The sequence below is a fragment of the Zootoca vivipara genome, chromosome 13 (assembly GCF_963506605.1).
Source record: "Zootoca vivipara chromosome 13, rZooViv1.1, whole genome shotgun sequence".
In the NCBI taxonomy this organism is placed as follows: domain Eukaryota; kingdom Metazoa; phylum Chordata; class Lepidosauria; order Squamata; family Lacertidae; genus Zootoca; species Zootoca vivipara.
In genome coordinates this window covers 47,556,420-47,572,379 of record NC_083288.1, presented here as the reverse complement: position 1 = coordinate 47,572,379, position 15,960 = coordinate 47,556,420, and the positions used below count along the sequence as shown (strand labels likewise).

Sequence of the window (15,960 nt, the reverse complement as noted above, 5' to 3'; positions counted from 1 at the left end):
TACTCAATGCTAGTCCTACTCAGAGCAGGCCTGTTTTAATTAATGGCGCTAAGTTAGTAATATTCATTAATCCCAATGGGTCTGCTCTGAGCATGTGAACAGGCACAACCTTGATGAAGGATCTTGGAGAGCCTGTCCAAGCACGTCCAACAGTGGCTGGTCCGCTGCCACATGAAGACCTTCGCCCTCCACTCTCAGTTTGTCTTCAGCAGCACCCATTCAGAGGCACATTGCCTCTGAAAAGGAGGATTTCAAATAGTGACCATAGCCAATAACTGCAATGAGATCTATGCATTTGTCTCAGCTTCTCTTAGCTGCTTCTATAAGAACATTTATGGAGAGCTCGAAGAGCTTGTCAGAGTGACGAGCGTCAGGCTGAGTCTTTAGGAGGGCAGGTGAGGCTTCTCACAACTTGTAAGATATTTCCTGATTTGGTGAAGATGGAGAAAGGGAAGGGCAATGCAAAATAATTTCTCACCGATCTAATATGGGCAGGTCTCTCCATATTATATGTATTATCTGTATATATTATATGCGGGACCTGTTTTCTTTCCGCAGGGCCTGTAAGACAGAAATGTTCCACCTGGCATTTGGCCTGGAGCCAACCTGATTCCCTCCCCTATATTCCCTTTCCCTTTTCCTTCTGTATGAGGCTGTATTTTAATTTTAATGTATTTAATCTTGTTCTTAAGTTGTATTTTAATCAGTTGTTTTATATGTAATGTTAGCCGCCCTGAGCCCGGCCTTGGCTGGGGAGGGTGGGGTATAAATAAAATTTATTATATTATTATTGTTATTATTATTATTCATATCAAGAAGGCAAAATTAGCAGACAAGGCTTTGGCTTTGATTTTGCATGAATGTTTCAGATTTAAAATTATCATGATCATTACTCTTGGTATATGTATAAAAATCCATTTAGCTCTTGTTTCTCTACAATCATGTCAGCCTTTCCTCAGCCTTTTTATCGCCACTCCCTTGTTTTATATGTATGGGTGTATGTTTTCCCACGCATGCTGCAATGTATCTAAATCTGTCGCTTCTGTATAAGCTACTTGAGCCTTGTTAGCATCTTGGACCTGCTTTACCTTCTCCCCCCCCCCCCCGCTCTGTTGCCGCTTCATCTTTGCTTGTTTATACTATCCTTTACAGCCTCTTTTCCTGCTTTATATTATATATCAGCTTCTAATACACAGAACACTTGAATTATAATACTGTTTCTGGGCCTGAAGTGAACACCGCAGCAGCAGCTCTGCCGTGACTGGATGGTTTGAACAACAATTCCATTCAGGAACTGAGACCCGGTGGGGAAGTTGAGGCTGGGGCAAAACTACTGATGGAGGTGGTGGTGGTGTTGATGAGGTTGAGGGGGATTTGCAACAGAATCCTTGTGGGAGAGACGGGTACATAATTATTCCTCTTTAATGTTACAACAGCCTCTTTGCTGTTTTCAGCACCAGACATTAAAAGGAGAGCAGCGTCCTGTGTATGGACATCTGTAGATGGAAGCCAGGGTAGATGACAGGATGTTGGACTTGAGCCTGGTGGAATTTGACCCAGATTCAAATCACCACTTAACTAGATGAAGCTCACTGGGTGTCTTTGGACCAAATCCATCTCACTCCCGGCACATAGCAAGGGCCTGTTATAAAACTACACATATACTGACATCAGACCTTTGCAACTTCCCCGCTACCCATGGCATAGCTCTGATAATGGTGAATACATTTTGCTTCCAATATCACGAAGACCCCCTTAATCCATTCTCTCCTTGCATTCCAGAACCCACCCACCCCACCCCAGTCATCAATTCCCCCTGTAAATGACCACAACATGGGATATATCTGAGCTGGCTCTCTTTTTATTCAGCCATAGGCCAAACACGCACGCATGGAAATTATTTACACAGGGCTTATCTAACAATGCTAGAGGAAAAATATGGGAGAGGCTGTTGAGGTTGCAATGCCGTAGGAGGGATGGTCATCATTTTTTACCCTGGGATTTCTCCACGGTCCTCTGGGTGAACTTCATGGGGAGGGCTTCGTGGATAACCATGCAGGTGTGTGAAACTCCGTTGTTCCAGTCAGAGAATAGGATTTTCATGTGGCTGTATAGAAAGTAGGAGTCGTTCTTGTTGCCCTTCATGACCGGGGTGTTGACATGGTGATATTCAGGCATGGCGTTGTGATTCTTCAGCCACTGGATAGAAACTTCTTTGGGGGTGAATCCTGTGACCAGGCAGGTGAGGGTCAGCATTGCTGGCCGAGCGTTGATTTCCTCGTGGTGAGGGGGGTAGAGGAACACTCCGGGAGGGGTGCTAGTGCCTTTTTGAGAGGAGGGGAGGGGAAATGTGTGAGAGAAACGGAGGAAGCAACAATTATTAATGTTAAGCCAAATTAGTGGATGCAATGTTGAGAATGAAAATTGTTATGGGAGAGTCATTGACCCCTGTGGGGGACACACCCTTTCCCCCCTTGGTCCAAGAGTTGCCTTCTAATAAGAAAAAAACCCGCATTGCAGGTTTTTCAAGCACCGTAAAAACCTGTGAGCAAAGGGAAAAGGTTTTCCAGACCTCCTTTGCCATAGCAAAGTGTGTCTCCAGTGTGAATTGCAGATGAGCCAAGTGGTCTTGTGTGTTTTCAAGCACTGTAAAAACCCGTGAGCAGAGACAAGTGTAGAATGATTGTGGAAACCTTCACAATACCCCCACCAGACTGTGTGAAATGGCAAAGTGTGTCCGCACTGTAAATTGCCGATGAGCCAAGTGTTGCTGGGTGTTTAAGTATTCTCTTTCCTGCTGGAACAAAAGGCCACCAGCCCCAGGACGGGAGACCAACTCTGTTTCCCCCCTTACCTGTTGTCTTGGCAATGGTCTTAGTGATGGGAGCAGTCAAGCCTGGATATTCCACGTTGCAGGTGAATTTCTCGCCCTGCAGCCACGTTGTGACAGGGAGGGAGCTGGTAGCAGTGAACCTTCCATTAAGTTCTTCTTTCACTTCCAGTAGTTCTGGGCTCACGGGGCCAGAATCCTCTCGTGACCAGGTGACTTTCAGCCCATCTGCGTTTTCCAGATTCTCCGCCACACAGGTGAGCTTGGGGTCGTTGTTTACGTACAGGTCTTGTGGCGTTGGGGGTATGATGTGCACATTAATGCCGCCGGCGGGGCATTCAGCATTATCTGGAGACGCAAACTTCATGTTAGTTCTCTAACCAACCCCCACTTCCCTGCTGTTTTAGGGACTTGCACAGAGTAGAAATGGAAAACAACAACACTATCAGTAAGGTCAATTCATGAGCCTTAATTGAAAGCAGCTATATATACACACGAATTAGGGAGGAGGCTGTCTTGAAATTATTATCACATGCATGAGAAGATGCTCAATAATCTGGAAGCAGTTGTCCTCCTCCCTCTTGCATTCCAGTCCGTGCCCACCAAAACAGAGGACAACCCAAGTACCAGCTCAGTCAACATTTCCTACCTTCGCATATCTTGGCTTTGCTTTTCACTTTGGTTTGGGTTGCTTCATGGAACACCTGGCAGTAGTAGGTATTCCCAGCCTGCCAGTCTTCTTGGCTGACGTTGACTGTGCTTGTGGTGCTGAAGGTGTATCCGTGAGCATCCTTCCTGGGCTCCTCAGTGAATGAAGCCAGCAGCCCAGCTTCCCCACCCACCAGCCATTCCACCGTCACCGTTTTGGGGTAAAAGCTAGAGATCACGCACAGCAGCTCAATGGTGGCATCTCCGGATCTAGGTTTGCAGGAGGAATGGAGCAGGCGGACTTCTGGGGCCACTGGAGGTAGTGCAATAGAGCCTGGAAGGGTATAATTTATGAGAGGTAGGGATGAGTGAAATTGTCAGTTTCGGTTTCCTCTTACTCTCTAATTCTCCCAGTTCTCCACATCAGTTTGCGCAACTGTTTTAAAAACAAGGTCTTACTCATGTAAGGCGCAGGTTAATTCTGTGTACGGGGCAGCTGTCTATCAGCTCCATCTGGTATGCAGGCTGAGACCCTACCTGCCTGCAGACTGTCTCGGCAGAGTGGTCCCCTGCTTGGATTACTGCAATGCGCTCTACGTGGGGCGACCTTTGAAGGTGTCCCGGAAACTGCAACTAATCCAGAATGCGGCAGCTAGACTGGTGACTGGGAGCGGCCGCCGGGACCACATAACACCAGTCCTGAGAGATCTACACTGGCTCCCAGTATGTTCCTGAGCACAATTCAAAGTGTTGGTGTTGACCTTTAAAGCCCTAAACGGTCTTGGTCCTGTATACCTGAAGGAGCGTCTCCACCCCTACTGTTCAGCCCGAGGGCCTTCTGGCGGTTCCCTCATTGCGAGAAGTGAGGTTAAAGGGAAACAGACAGAGGGCCTTCTTGGTAGCAGCACCCGCCCTGTGGAACGAGCTTCCATCAGATGTCAAGGAAATAAGCAGCTATCCTAATTTTAAAAGACACCTGAAGGCAGCCCTGTTTAGGGAAGCTTTTAATATTTAATGCTGTATTGTTTTAATATTCAATTGGGAGCCGCCCAGAGTGGCTGGGGAGACTCAGCCAGATGGGTGGGGTATTATTATTATTATTATTATTTGCATTTTAATCCAAATTTCTCCTAACATATAAACCTTTGTATGCAATTTCACGTAATATAAACATTTTTGCTAAGCAGTGCTCCCAATATGATAGATTTTTATGTTATTCATATCATATATCCATTTTGGGGCACATTTCTCCCTAGTAGATGCATTTTTGTACATATTACTTGGCTGGAGAACTGCTTTGCAAAATCCAGAGGAGGACAGATTTGATAGGACGCCACTTGTCTACCACTCAGCGTAAGCCTTGGGACCCAAATGGAGGAATCCGCTTAGTTAGAAGACTGGAGGGTGAGTGGCCACTAGTTCATCTGCCATTGACATCTTTTGGTTCTCCTATTACTATTCTTCCCTCCTTTCGATATCATGATCCCAATGTTTTGAACACTCTCCCAGAAATGCACTGTTTTCCCTACTCTGTATCCCTACTCAAAGCTTGCCTCTCCCCTGTAGCTATCATGCTTTGCCTTGCCTGCTTCAGCACAAAGGATGGCACAGGGTGATCAATCCTAGCCATTCCTTCCATCATTACAAGTGATTGGGCCTCGGGAATATCCACCCCCACCCCCATTCTTAATTCGCAGCTTGACAACTCATAAGATATTAAAGGTGGGGGTCATGAATGCCCGCGGCAGCAAACACCGTGTGTACACTACTAATATTTGCAGCTTTGTTCCCAGACTAAAGCAGCAATAAACAGAATTTTAAAACAAATAGCCACGAATCATTGTAAACTCAACAATCAAACCTTGAAATGTATTCAAAAAAGTTGCCTCTGGGTGTTTCTCCAACTTGCCCCTGACTACTGGACCTGCTTTTTTCTTACCCCACGTCTGGTACTGAATGGGCAGTTCCAAGCTTTCTCTCTCCAGCCACCAACCCCCACATTTCAGTTGTAAGCCATGCTGGGCAGAGACCATTTCTTGCACTGCCTGCTTAAATGTGCCTTGGTACCAGACCATAGTGCCACCCCAAAATATTGCACCTATTCCCCAACTCTCTCCGCCAAAGTATTTCGCTTTTCTTTCTTTCACCATATGGAGTGTCCATTTGAGGGTTTAAAAAGAAAGCAGATAATGAAGGCCCAGCCAGACTCACGGTCAATCTCCTTGGTGATTTCAGAGCTGGTAGCTGCATGGGCGACGTTGCATTGGAGCTTCTCCGATTCCCAGGTGCTGGTTGGGATGGTGAGCTGGCTGGTGAGGGTGTAGTGGCCACTGGATGAATCCAATAGTGCAGGGAAGGTCCGGATGCCGCTGGAGATGGCTCCTGAATTCCATTGCACTGTGACTGGTTCAGGATAGTAGCCAGAAACCAAACAACCCACAGTGACCTGAGAGGCGGCGGTGTCATCTTGGCTACAGGGAGGCAATGGGAAGACCGTTGGGGCTGTGGCACTTGCTGTAATAAAAGAGAGGGAAAAACATGTTGAGTATACGCTGTCCAGCCAATGTGGATGTTTTTGTGATCCTGCAATGCAGGGGGGTTGGAATAGATGCCCCTTGGGGGTCCCTTCCAATTCTACTATTCTGTGATTCCATCAGCTGAGTGTGGGTTACAGGATCTCATCGTCTCATTTGAGGTAGTGCATTATCCTGAAAGATACTTGGGCATGCCCAAGAGTTCTCCCGTTGTCAACCAGTTCCAGTCCTGGCTGATTTAAGAATGCTGCAATATTGATCTCTGCTATTTGTTAGAGGGAGGGACAAGGAGATATATGTTGTGCTGAAGTATCACTTTCAAGCTAATTTTCTCAGCCAAGAGGGCTATAAATGTTCTTTTAAAATAAGCTTAGGATTCTGAATTCTTTGCAGCCCTGTTTTAACACCCACTGACAAACTGTTTCTCTCTGAATTTTCCTAACGCTTGACTTATGTCATTCAGCTGCAATTGCGCTGTTATTCAGTGAATAATTAATTTCAACTTTTTGGTCTTAAGTTTATCAGTTATCTAAACAAGCAGGAGACATTTGCATTTTGCATTCTACATTGAGAGAGAGAGAGAGAGAGAGAGAGAGAGAGAGAGAGAGAGAGAGAGAGAGAGAGAGAGAGAGATGTGAGCGAATCTTACAGCCATGAGAAGGCAACACCCATTCATGGCCAAGGGGAAGGAATGTGGGAATGTGTGTGTGTGGTTTGGGAAAAACAGTCAGGAGAAAGGGTGCAGGGTGCAGTTTTGGCCTCGCTGTCCCTGCACCTGGCCTATGCCTAAAGTTAACTGGACGTTGGCAGGAAAAGGTTGAGGAGGCATGGTAGCCTGAGTGCCACATTCTGCTGCAACCAACCTTCTTGGGCCTCGGGCCATTGAAAGGCAGAGCCAAAGGCAAAAGCAACACAGGTGAGCAGAGCAATAGATGCAGTTCTCACCTTGGTACATTCTACCTGTAGAAAAGTCAGAGGATTCCAATGCACACATCTCCCCATTCCCCCATCCAAGTAAGCAAAAGCCATGATCACAATTCATATTCCAACCAGGCAAAAAAGCACTCAAGAGATGGTACGGGGTAGGTCTGAGGAGGGTTGTAAAAGTCAGACAGAGGGGCTTGGAAGGGCACATATGTCACCTGAACATGAAGCTCCCCACCGTCACCCTGTTCACTAGTTTAAAAGAGTGCTGCAAGGTTCTTGTTTTTAAATGAAGGAGCTTCTGCTATGTTTTACCACTCAGGCATATGTTCACCACTTCTGTGAGCAAAAGGTCTCCCTGTCCATTAGGAGGTGTGGAGCCTTAGGCCAAGATGGTGCTGTTGGACTTCTGCTTGGTGAGAAAAACTTCAACAGCTTGCAGATTTCCTGCCACAGTGGGAAAAGCGTTAGCTGTGGGGCTACCCCCCCTTTTTTGCCTTGGTGTTACTCCTGAACCAAGGTAACAGCCACTTTTTTTTGGTGGCTGACGCACGACCCATTTGAGACCAAGTCATTAGATTTAAGCCCCTTTCATATAATTGAAACCAGTGGGATGAAGCAATCAATATTTGAATTCTGCATCAAGATCTATAGCTGCAATCCTGAATGCACTTGCCTAGGAACACAGTTACATCCACACCATCCACTTAAAGTGCTCTTATATCACCGTAAAAGTCATGGCTTCCCCCAAAGAATGCTGGGAAGTGTAGCTCTGTGTGTGTGTGTCTCCTAACGGCTCCCAGCACCCTTAACAAACTATAGTGCCCAGGATTCTTTAGAGGAAGCCATGAAACAGTGGGGCGAGAGTGCTTTAAATGTATGGTGTGAATGTGACATAGCTTCCTTGAATATTGACAGACTTATGTCTTGAGTCAGCGCATGTTTCTCACTCTCTCGGGTGGTGTTTTTTGCTGGCATTGCCCACATCTCAAAATTCCATGCCTCCTTTTAGTTGTGCGAGTTCTCTCACTTCCTCTTCGTTCAGCACCAGCTGCAGGTTGCAAGTGTCCTGCTTAGTGCCGTCTCACATACAAATTTGACTGAAACTGGGTAAGGGGACAATCAAATAGCAGCAGTCAACAGAAGGGGGAAAAAAGGCAAGGCAAGCAAACTGTGATAAGAGAATATTTGAACGTCATTAGCTGGCAGTAATAATATGAAGGTGAAGCCAAATCAATTTGTACAGCCAATTGCAACTTGTTTGGAGTTCTAAGTGTGGAAGATTATCTAATCTACGGGGTATCAGCAGCTGGTGGTTTACAAACCCAACCTTCTCCACAAATGACAAAACATTGACCTTATAATTTCCTCCTACTGGATAAAGTAGATGTTCAACTATTCATCTTATGAGTAATAATAATAATAAAAATTCTCCCAGTAGCATATGTTATAAAATAGACAAAATTAAAACCAACCATGCAACAACTCAGTAAAATGATTAAATCAAGAAGAGACAAATCCACAATAGATAAAACCCAGCCATAGAATTCCATAGTCTTTGGGGCCATGCCACACCCTGTAGTTGCCACAACTTCAGCATTTTTTAAAGTCATCAAATGGGACTTGCCCTTTGGGTTCTCCTCATATAGCCCTGCTAATGTTCCTTGATCTTAGTCCTTGGCTAGGGATGCCAGCTGACCAGGGTAAAACAGTCTGTCCAGCTCCTCTGCCTTTAGCAGGATGGTAGCCTGAAAAAATCAGGAGATTTTATGCAATGGTGGTCAGCATTATTATGACCAGTAGAGATCCAGAGAATGTCTGGATACCTCCCCATTTGAGCTGGACCACTGCTTTGCTCTGGTGAATTTTGTAACAAGAAGAGGCTGAGGCCCCGAGTCTGCCTGAAAAAAGACAAAAAGCCTTCCGCCCCCTAACCTCAGGTATGTGTGGACAGACTGACAAGTCTAAAGGTTGGGGATTTAGACTTGAGTCAGCCTCTGATTATTGCACGCAAAGTAATTTTGCCCTGATGGAGACCTAAAGCCGCAAGCAATTTTGTATTAATTCCTATGGTTGCTGTCACATATTTGGGGCATTTTGTATTAATCACCGCAGCCTGACACACACACACACACACACACACACACACACACACACACAGTCAGCAAAGTAAGGTTTTCCTCTTGCTCTTTTCCAATGCCAGGAATAGTTTCCCCTGCTAAAAAAAAATGAGGTGGCAACCCTTTATCCCAACCATTCTGGTATGGTTCCTTTCCCTGGCCAAGTCCCTTGAGCCTTTAATATATCCCCAACAGGCAGAAGTTCAGCAGGTGCAGGAGTGGAGAGGGAGCGGTGGGGACAGCTTCACTACTTGATTTTCTGCCTGCTAGACTACTGTTAAAAGCATGGAAGCTCTGCAAGAAAAAAAGCGGCCGGTCTGCCCCACTGTGTTACCTGCAAGTACATTCTGCTAACCCAATCTGATAGAACCTCAACTCTCACCACTACCTCCTTCCCCAATACATTGCACTTTCCTTCCAAAATGGGGATAGAATTAGAATAGTCAATAGTTGTTTTTTCTTGCTTTCTACCAAGCCGTCGGCAACAGCTTGATACAGAATGCTTATTTCCACATTCCTGATAATTTCTGCACTGAGCTGGCAAAGGTGAGGCTGTCCCTCCTGGTCCGCAGGGAACCCTAGACAGAATATGGTGGCTAAGACTACCTTTCCAATCCACTCCAGCTTCCTGAAATCCATTTGCTCTAAAAATCCACCACACTTCCAAAAGCTAGCAACAAGTCTCCCAAATCTTGGCTGCAGCTGCTTCCCACTTAGTAACCCCGGAAGCTTCATTTGAAAAATTCTGGTGTTTGTTACACATCTGTTTTCCCTTCCTCAGCCAGAGCTAATAACGAAACCTGGGAGTCCTAGCTATTGTTGACTCCAGCTTGCAACCACTAGACCCCACTCTCCTTCTAATGCTGAGACTCCATGCTTGTTTCAAGCTGCTGTGCTCCTTTCCCATCTCCCAGGAGCATGAGGTTCCCCAGGGCTGCATTTCTCAGGTACACCAGACCCCACCTTCCTCCTTCTCTGAGCCACTCAATTACACTACCCTCCTGTGGCTGGGTACAGAAACCGGAAAGTTGCCTTTCCGTGGGTCTCCTGAAACCCTTCCTGAAAATTGCAATACTTTCCCCTGCTAGGAGTTTTGCCAAGCCTCCTGTCCTAACCAGCTCAACCCACTCATCAATAGCAGCTCACTGCAGAGAGAAGCCAGGGCTCCTGCCTGCTTCAGCCCTTGCAGCCCAGCAAAGCTTAGAGATCCTTTTGCTGCAGATAACACTTTTTGAGCAGGGAGCAGAAATTCAGCTCCTGAAAGCTGCTTGCTTCCTAACCCTCCTGTTCCTTTGCTGTGTTTGCTGCTTCAGGCCTCTAATATGAACCCCCCCCAAAAGCTGCACACCAGGCACTGGGCAGGCATTCAGGTAGCCCTGTGGCTCCCCACCCCAGCTTCCTTAATTTTGCAGTCTGATGGCTTCCCTGCCGCCAGATGCTCAGCTGGTTCCCAAGGCAAGCAGGTTCCCAGCTGAGCATCTTCTTTGGAGCAGGTTTAGACAGCTTCCTTGAGACAATACTGCAGGCATCCTCAAACTGTGGCCCTCCAGATGTTTTGGCCTACAACTCCCATGATCCCTAGCTAACAGGACCAGTGGTCGGGGAAGATGGGAATTGTAGTCCAAAACGTCTGGAGGGCTGAAGTTTGGGGATGCCTGTAATACAGCTTCTTGCTGGTCCAGTAGGAATTGGGGGATCACCAGCCTGAGCTTCAGGTTTGGGGCAGATCTTTTCGCATAATCTCTCTTTTTTTTCGACCAGCCCCCATGAAGCCTGCTGGAAAGTCTGGAATCTCCCAATTAAGCATCAGGTCCAGACTTTTACAGCATTTCTAGCTACCTACCAGCTTCCTTAAATCTAGCTACATCTTAGGGCTCAGGAACCTGTCATTCTAAGCTGCTAGCACTCATCCAGTTCCCCCTACCCTGGCTGCTCCCTGTGAGCTTCCTTGAGGCTCAGGAAGGTTATGAGTCTTTAACATGGGGCTTGACATGGGCTTTAAGTTAATTCCTTGCTTCGTAACGTCTTATCTGAAACGTGCTGTGGATCTGGGAGGCCAAGAGCCTCACATTGGAGCATCAGACTTGGAGCAAGCTCACAAGTAGCTCCTCTTCCCCTTGGCAGGCTGAATCCTGCTGCTCATTGCGGGAGGGAGGTGTCAGAAATCTGCCAGTGAAGTATCTGCCTGGGTGAGCTGGTCTGTGACCGTAAATAAAATTGAATTGAATCTGCCTGGGTGGACTTTCAGCCACCTTCCTTGCCAGAGGATGCCTAACGTTCTCCTGGTAAGTCAGGAAGCTCCCAGCGGGCATTAGGTTAGAGCAAACTCTGAAGTAGCCCTGTTGTATCCTGCCATCTTCCTTGAAGTCTGCTGATTGTCTGGTAGTATCTCCCAGCAGAGCATCAGGTTTTGGGTTTTCTGCCATTCAGGCAGCCTCCCTCCTGGCTGCCCCACGCCAGCGTTTGTGAATAATAAGCTAGGTGCTCAGATATCTCCAAACTGTGCATCAGGCATGGGGAAGCATCTGGGCAGCCTTTTGGCTGCTCCCCATTAGTTTCTGTGATTCAGCTAGCACTCAGTTAGGTGGTCAAGAATCTCCCAGCTGAGCATTGGGCTTGGGGCAAGTATCTGGGCAGCCTGCCTACCTGGCTGCTACACACTAGCTTTTCTGGGTCCTAGCATGCAGCTAGGAGGTCAGCAATCTCTCAGCTCACAGCAGAGGCAGCATCCCAGGACCCAGAATCCTAACACTGTGGGCTGGCTTCAGCTTTGCTACTTGCTCCAGGGTTAGCTTCCTTGAAGCCTGGTTCTGAACTAGGTATGGAACAATGTCCCTGCTGAACATTAGGTGAGAAAGAGCTCACATTCCCCTCCAGGGTTCACGGAGTGCACTGCTTGCCCAGGAAGCCAGGAATCTCACAGCTGAGCATCAGATGGGATCTATACCACTCTTTTGCTCTTGCCCAGCTTGTTTTAGCTTAGTTAGTATTCAGCTGGGTGCCAAGGATCTCCTAGCTGAGGATCAGGCATGGGGCAGGCTTTCAGATAGGCTTATGGGAAGCTGGTGGGAAGTAAGCTAACTCTTCTGCTTTGGCAGAAGCTGTCTACCACAGGAACCTTAGGTTTGGAGCAAGCTTTCAAGTACTGCCTTCCCCAGCTTGAAGCCTGCTGCTGATCTGTGAGGCCAAAAAATTCACAGCTGAGCATCTGGCTGGGGTAGATGTCAGTCCCTCACTGCCACCTTATCAGTTTCCTTGAAGACCAACCTTCATCTAGAAAGTCAAGGAACTGCTAGCTGGCCATCACATCTGAGCAAGCTTTTCGGTTGTCCTCTTGTTCCCCAGCTACTTTCTTGAAGCCCAACACTCCCCCGGGAGCCCAGAAGTTCCCAGTTCAGCATCAGGCTTTAGCCAGACTGTCAGGTAGCTCCCTTGCCTCCTCCTGCTTCCTAGCATAATCCGTAGCTTGGAGGCAAGGAGCAGCTTGGCAGGTAGCCCTGCTGGGACACAGCTGAGTAACAAGCTTGGGAGGAGTTAGCAAGGAGCCCTGGGGCTTTTCTCGCTTACCTTCTTTAGACCTCTCTCTTGGCTGAGTGGTGGGGAGCTTTCAAGCTGAACATGATGCATTATTCATGTGCCTATGTTCCTCCCTCTCAGCTGTTGCTCTGGCTTGATATCAGAACATAGGAAGCTCAATATTGCCTACACTAACTGACAGCAGTGGCTCTCCAAGGTTGCAGGTGGGCTTCTCCCCCAGCCCTCCTGGGAGATGCCAGGAATTGATCCTGGGACCTTCCTCTTGCAGAGATGAGCTTCAGCCTTTCCCGTTTGGCTCTGCAGGAGCTGAGGTGGAGCTTCTGGAAGGTTGACCAGTCGCTCTTTATCCTTGAAGTTCTCATCTCCAAGAGTCAACTGAATACTGGACTATAGGGAAGCTGGTGGGATACAACTAGGCTACCTTTGCAGCCTTCTCCAAGCCTCACATTCAGCAGCTCCAAGCCCCATCTACTCCCCCAGTCTCCCTTACATAAAGATGCTCAGTTAGAAGATGGTAGCAAGGAAGACTTGCAACTCAGCATCAGCTAGGAAGCCCAAGAATCAACAGGAGACCCTTGACTAAAGGATAAAAATGATTCTCCACTTTCTCAGGCATAGCATCCTTCACTTGCTTCCCAGAAAGGCTAGGGCATTCCAAGGAGCCCCTTGTTCCCATCTTCTCAAGATCCATAACATTAAGAACAAACCCTCTTTTACTTACCAATCCCAAGGCTGGAGTTGATTGAAGCAACCGGACCTCTGCTGAGCGACCCACAGTCTGTTTCTGCTTGGGACTATTTTCTGTTGCAATGAGGCCTTCGGAGTTTTCCCCTAACCATGCTCTTATGAAGTGCCTTAAAAAAGAACATTGCATGTTAGTGACGTCCTGAGAGTTGGCGTGAAGGTGTGAAAAAACATCATGAGTTTTAAGGTCAAGGGATATAATTGGGGGCAACCAGAACTTCCCCCTTTTTTCTGACCTTCTCATAACCCAAAAATTCCATTGCTGAGAAAAAACAGGGCTAGGTGAAATACAGAATTGGGGTAAATCTGGCCTTCCAAAACTCAAAACATGTGCTTATACTCACCTACTTCCCTTCTAATTAATTAGTTAATTCAACTTAACAGGCCTTGTTTGTTTGCTTGTTTTCTCCAGGGTGATGTATAAAATCAAAATTATATAAAGACATTAAGCATTACAGAGTTAAATAAACTGAGGCTACAATGCTATATGGGGCTTCGGTCTACGGTTATTCCCTTTGTTCACCACAATCACCACTGGCTTCACAGTCCCATTGAATTCAGTGGAGATTACTTCTGAGTAGACATATAAAGGCTTGCACTGTCAATCTCGGTGAACTTTAGTGATGACATTGTTATTAGTGAAGCTTACTACCAAGTGTAACAAAATGGCTGATTCAGTGCCAAACTAGGCCTTCACCTCATATATTGCTATTAACCATTTTCATATCATATTGCATTCCCACAAATGGTTTTGAATTCCTACTTCATACAGCTGTGGGATAGATTAAATCCAAACTACCAACCGTTCAGGTCCTACTATCGGACAGGGATGATCAAATTACTACAGCCGTAGCTGAATTTTTGAGTGCTGTCCATGCAGAAAGGCTGGGCCATTACAAAGAGAGTTAGTGCTCCTTAATTGGTAGGTGGTGTGGCAGTGTTCGGTGTAGTATTTATATATATCTATACTCTTCCTGGAGTTAAGGAACTGACTGGGATAAGCCTTGCTCAACTGAGTCTGTATTTTATATAATCTGTATATAAATTTTATGTGATAATGTGTGGTTTGATATGCCTAATAAAGGATATTTGAATTTGAATTGGATAGATTAAATCGTGAGGCCAATGTGGGCACTATCTCGTGCAGTGCACTTGCTTATGCAATGGAAGTTAATTTCTGCAACAGGACTTGCTCTTTCTCTTCTTTGTTGCTGTTGTTTAGTTGTGTCCGACTCTTCGTGACCCCATGGACCATAGCACGCCAGGCACTCCTGTCTTCCACTGCCTCCCGCAGTTTGGTCAGACTCATGTTTGTAGCTTTGAGAACACTGTCCAACCATCTCATCCTCTGCCGTCCCCTTCTCCTTGTGCCCTCAATCTTTCCCAACATCAGGGTCTTTTCCAGGGAGTCTTCTCTTCTTCGCCCTCCAGCAACTCCCATGCCTCCTCAAATTTGCTCTAGAGCAGTGGGTTCTCAAACTTTTTTCGCTGGGCCACACTTTCAGAATAAAAATGGGCTCGTGCCAAACATTTTCCCCCAAACTGATAAGCAATACACTGGAAAACAAAAATAAACAACTCCTAGCAGTGCTTGATTTATAACATAGAACACAACTGCTTTATAATACAGTGGGACCTCGGTTTATGAACACCTCGGTTTACGAATTTTCGGTTTACGAACGCCGCGCACCCAAATGGAACGGATTAATTCACTTTCCATTACTTTAAATGGGAAAGTTCGCTTCAGTTTATGAACGCTTCGGTTTATGAACAGACTTCCGGAATCAATTACACCCATGCTTCAGGTTAAGTACACTTCAGGTTGAGTACTCCGCGGACCTGTCTGGAACGGATTAATCCACTTTCCATTACTTTCAATGGGAAAGTTTGCTTCAGTTTATGAACGCTTCAGTTTATGAACAGACTTCCGGAACCAATTGTGTTCATAAACCGAGGTACCTCTGTATGATCATGGGGCATCCATAAAGTATAAAACTATGCAACTAACTAGGAACACAAATCATTCCCAAATACAATTATAAAGGAGCCTCTTACATATGTACCTTAAGTACTGTATGTATACAAATGCCAGGAGAGGTGTGAACTTGTTTTTGCCAGGTAACATCATTTATATTAGGTCTAATTTGAGACAAACACTCTCCTCATCAACACAAATACAGTAAGCCTTTCTCATTTTCTGATCTTTCCTATTTGTCAGAGTTGAAAATCCACAATCACAACAACACGTTGTGGAGAACTGTAGATTCTGGATCACAACTAGGATTGTCCACAATATCACTTGGTGCTCTTTGCTCTCATTTTGAAAAGATACCTATCCATATTCTGCAAGTAAATAGAATGGTTTTGGTACTGTGCCACACTACACTGAAATATTTAAATGTTTCTTTGATTGTCCATGGATCTGAATCTTGAAGGAGAAGACTTGTTTTGTGTTCAGTGTCTGCTTGCATCCCACCTTTCAATTTGTAGGAAAATGTGCAAGGCAGCATACCAGTTTGGGGTTTGTTCTGGCTCCAGCTCTGTGGCTGGAAGCTCAGTTAGCCTCAGTCGCTAGAAGTGCCCTTTTACCAACTGAAATGGGTATTTCAGTTATGATTGGGGA

At 46.2% G+C, this 15,960-nt stretch overlaps 1 protein-coding gene across 1 annotated transcript in view; it reads right to left on the bottom strand.

Annotated features, from left to right (window-relative positions):
• The window catches only part of LOC118078106 (uncharacterized), a 29,198-nt gene extending 22,231 nt beyond the window's left edge, over positions 1 to 6,967 (bottom strand). Inside the window, exons 1-5 of the mRNA XM_035101831.1 lie at positions 6,958 to 6,967; positions 5,690 to 5,992; positions 3,480 to 3,812; positions 2,855 to 3,178; positions 1,995 to 2,324 (exon numbers count right to left, since the gene is read on the bottom strand). Of these exons, the coding sequence (XP_034957722.1) occupies positions 1,995 to 2,324; positions 2,855 to 3,178; positions 3,480 to 3,812; positions 5,690 to 5,992; positions 6,958 to 6,967 (1,300 nt within the window). The remainder of the gene's footprint in view (positions 1 to 1,994; positions 2,325 to 2,854; positions 3,179 to 3,479; positions 3,813 to 5,689; positions 5,993 to 6,957) is intronic.
• Between the last annotated feature and the right edge of the window lie 8,993 nt (positions 6,968 to 15,960).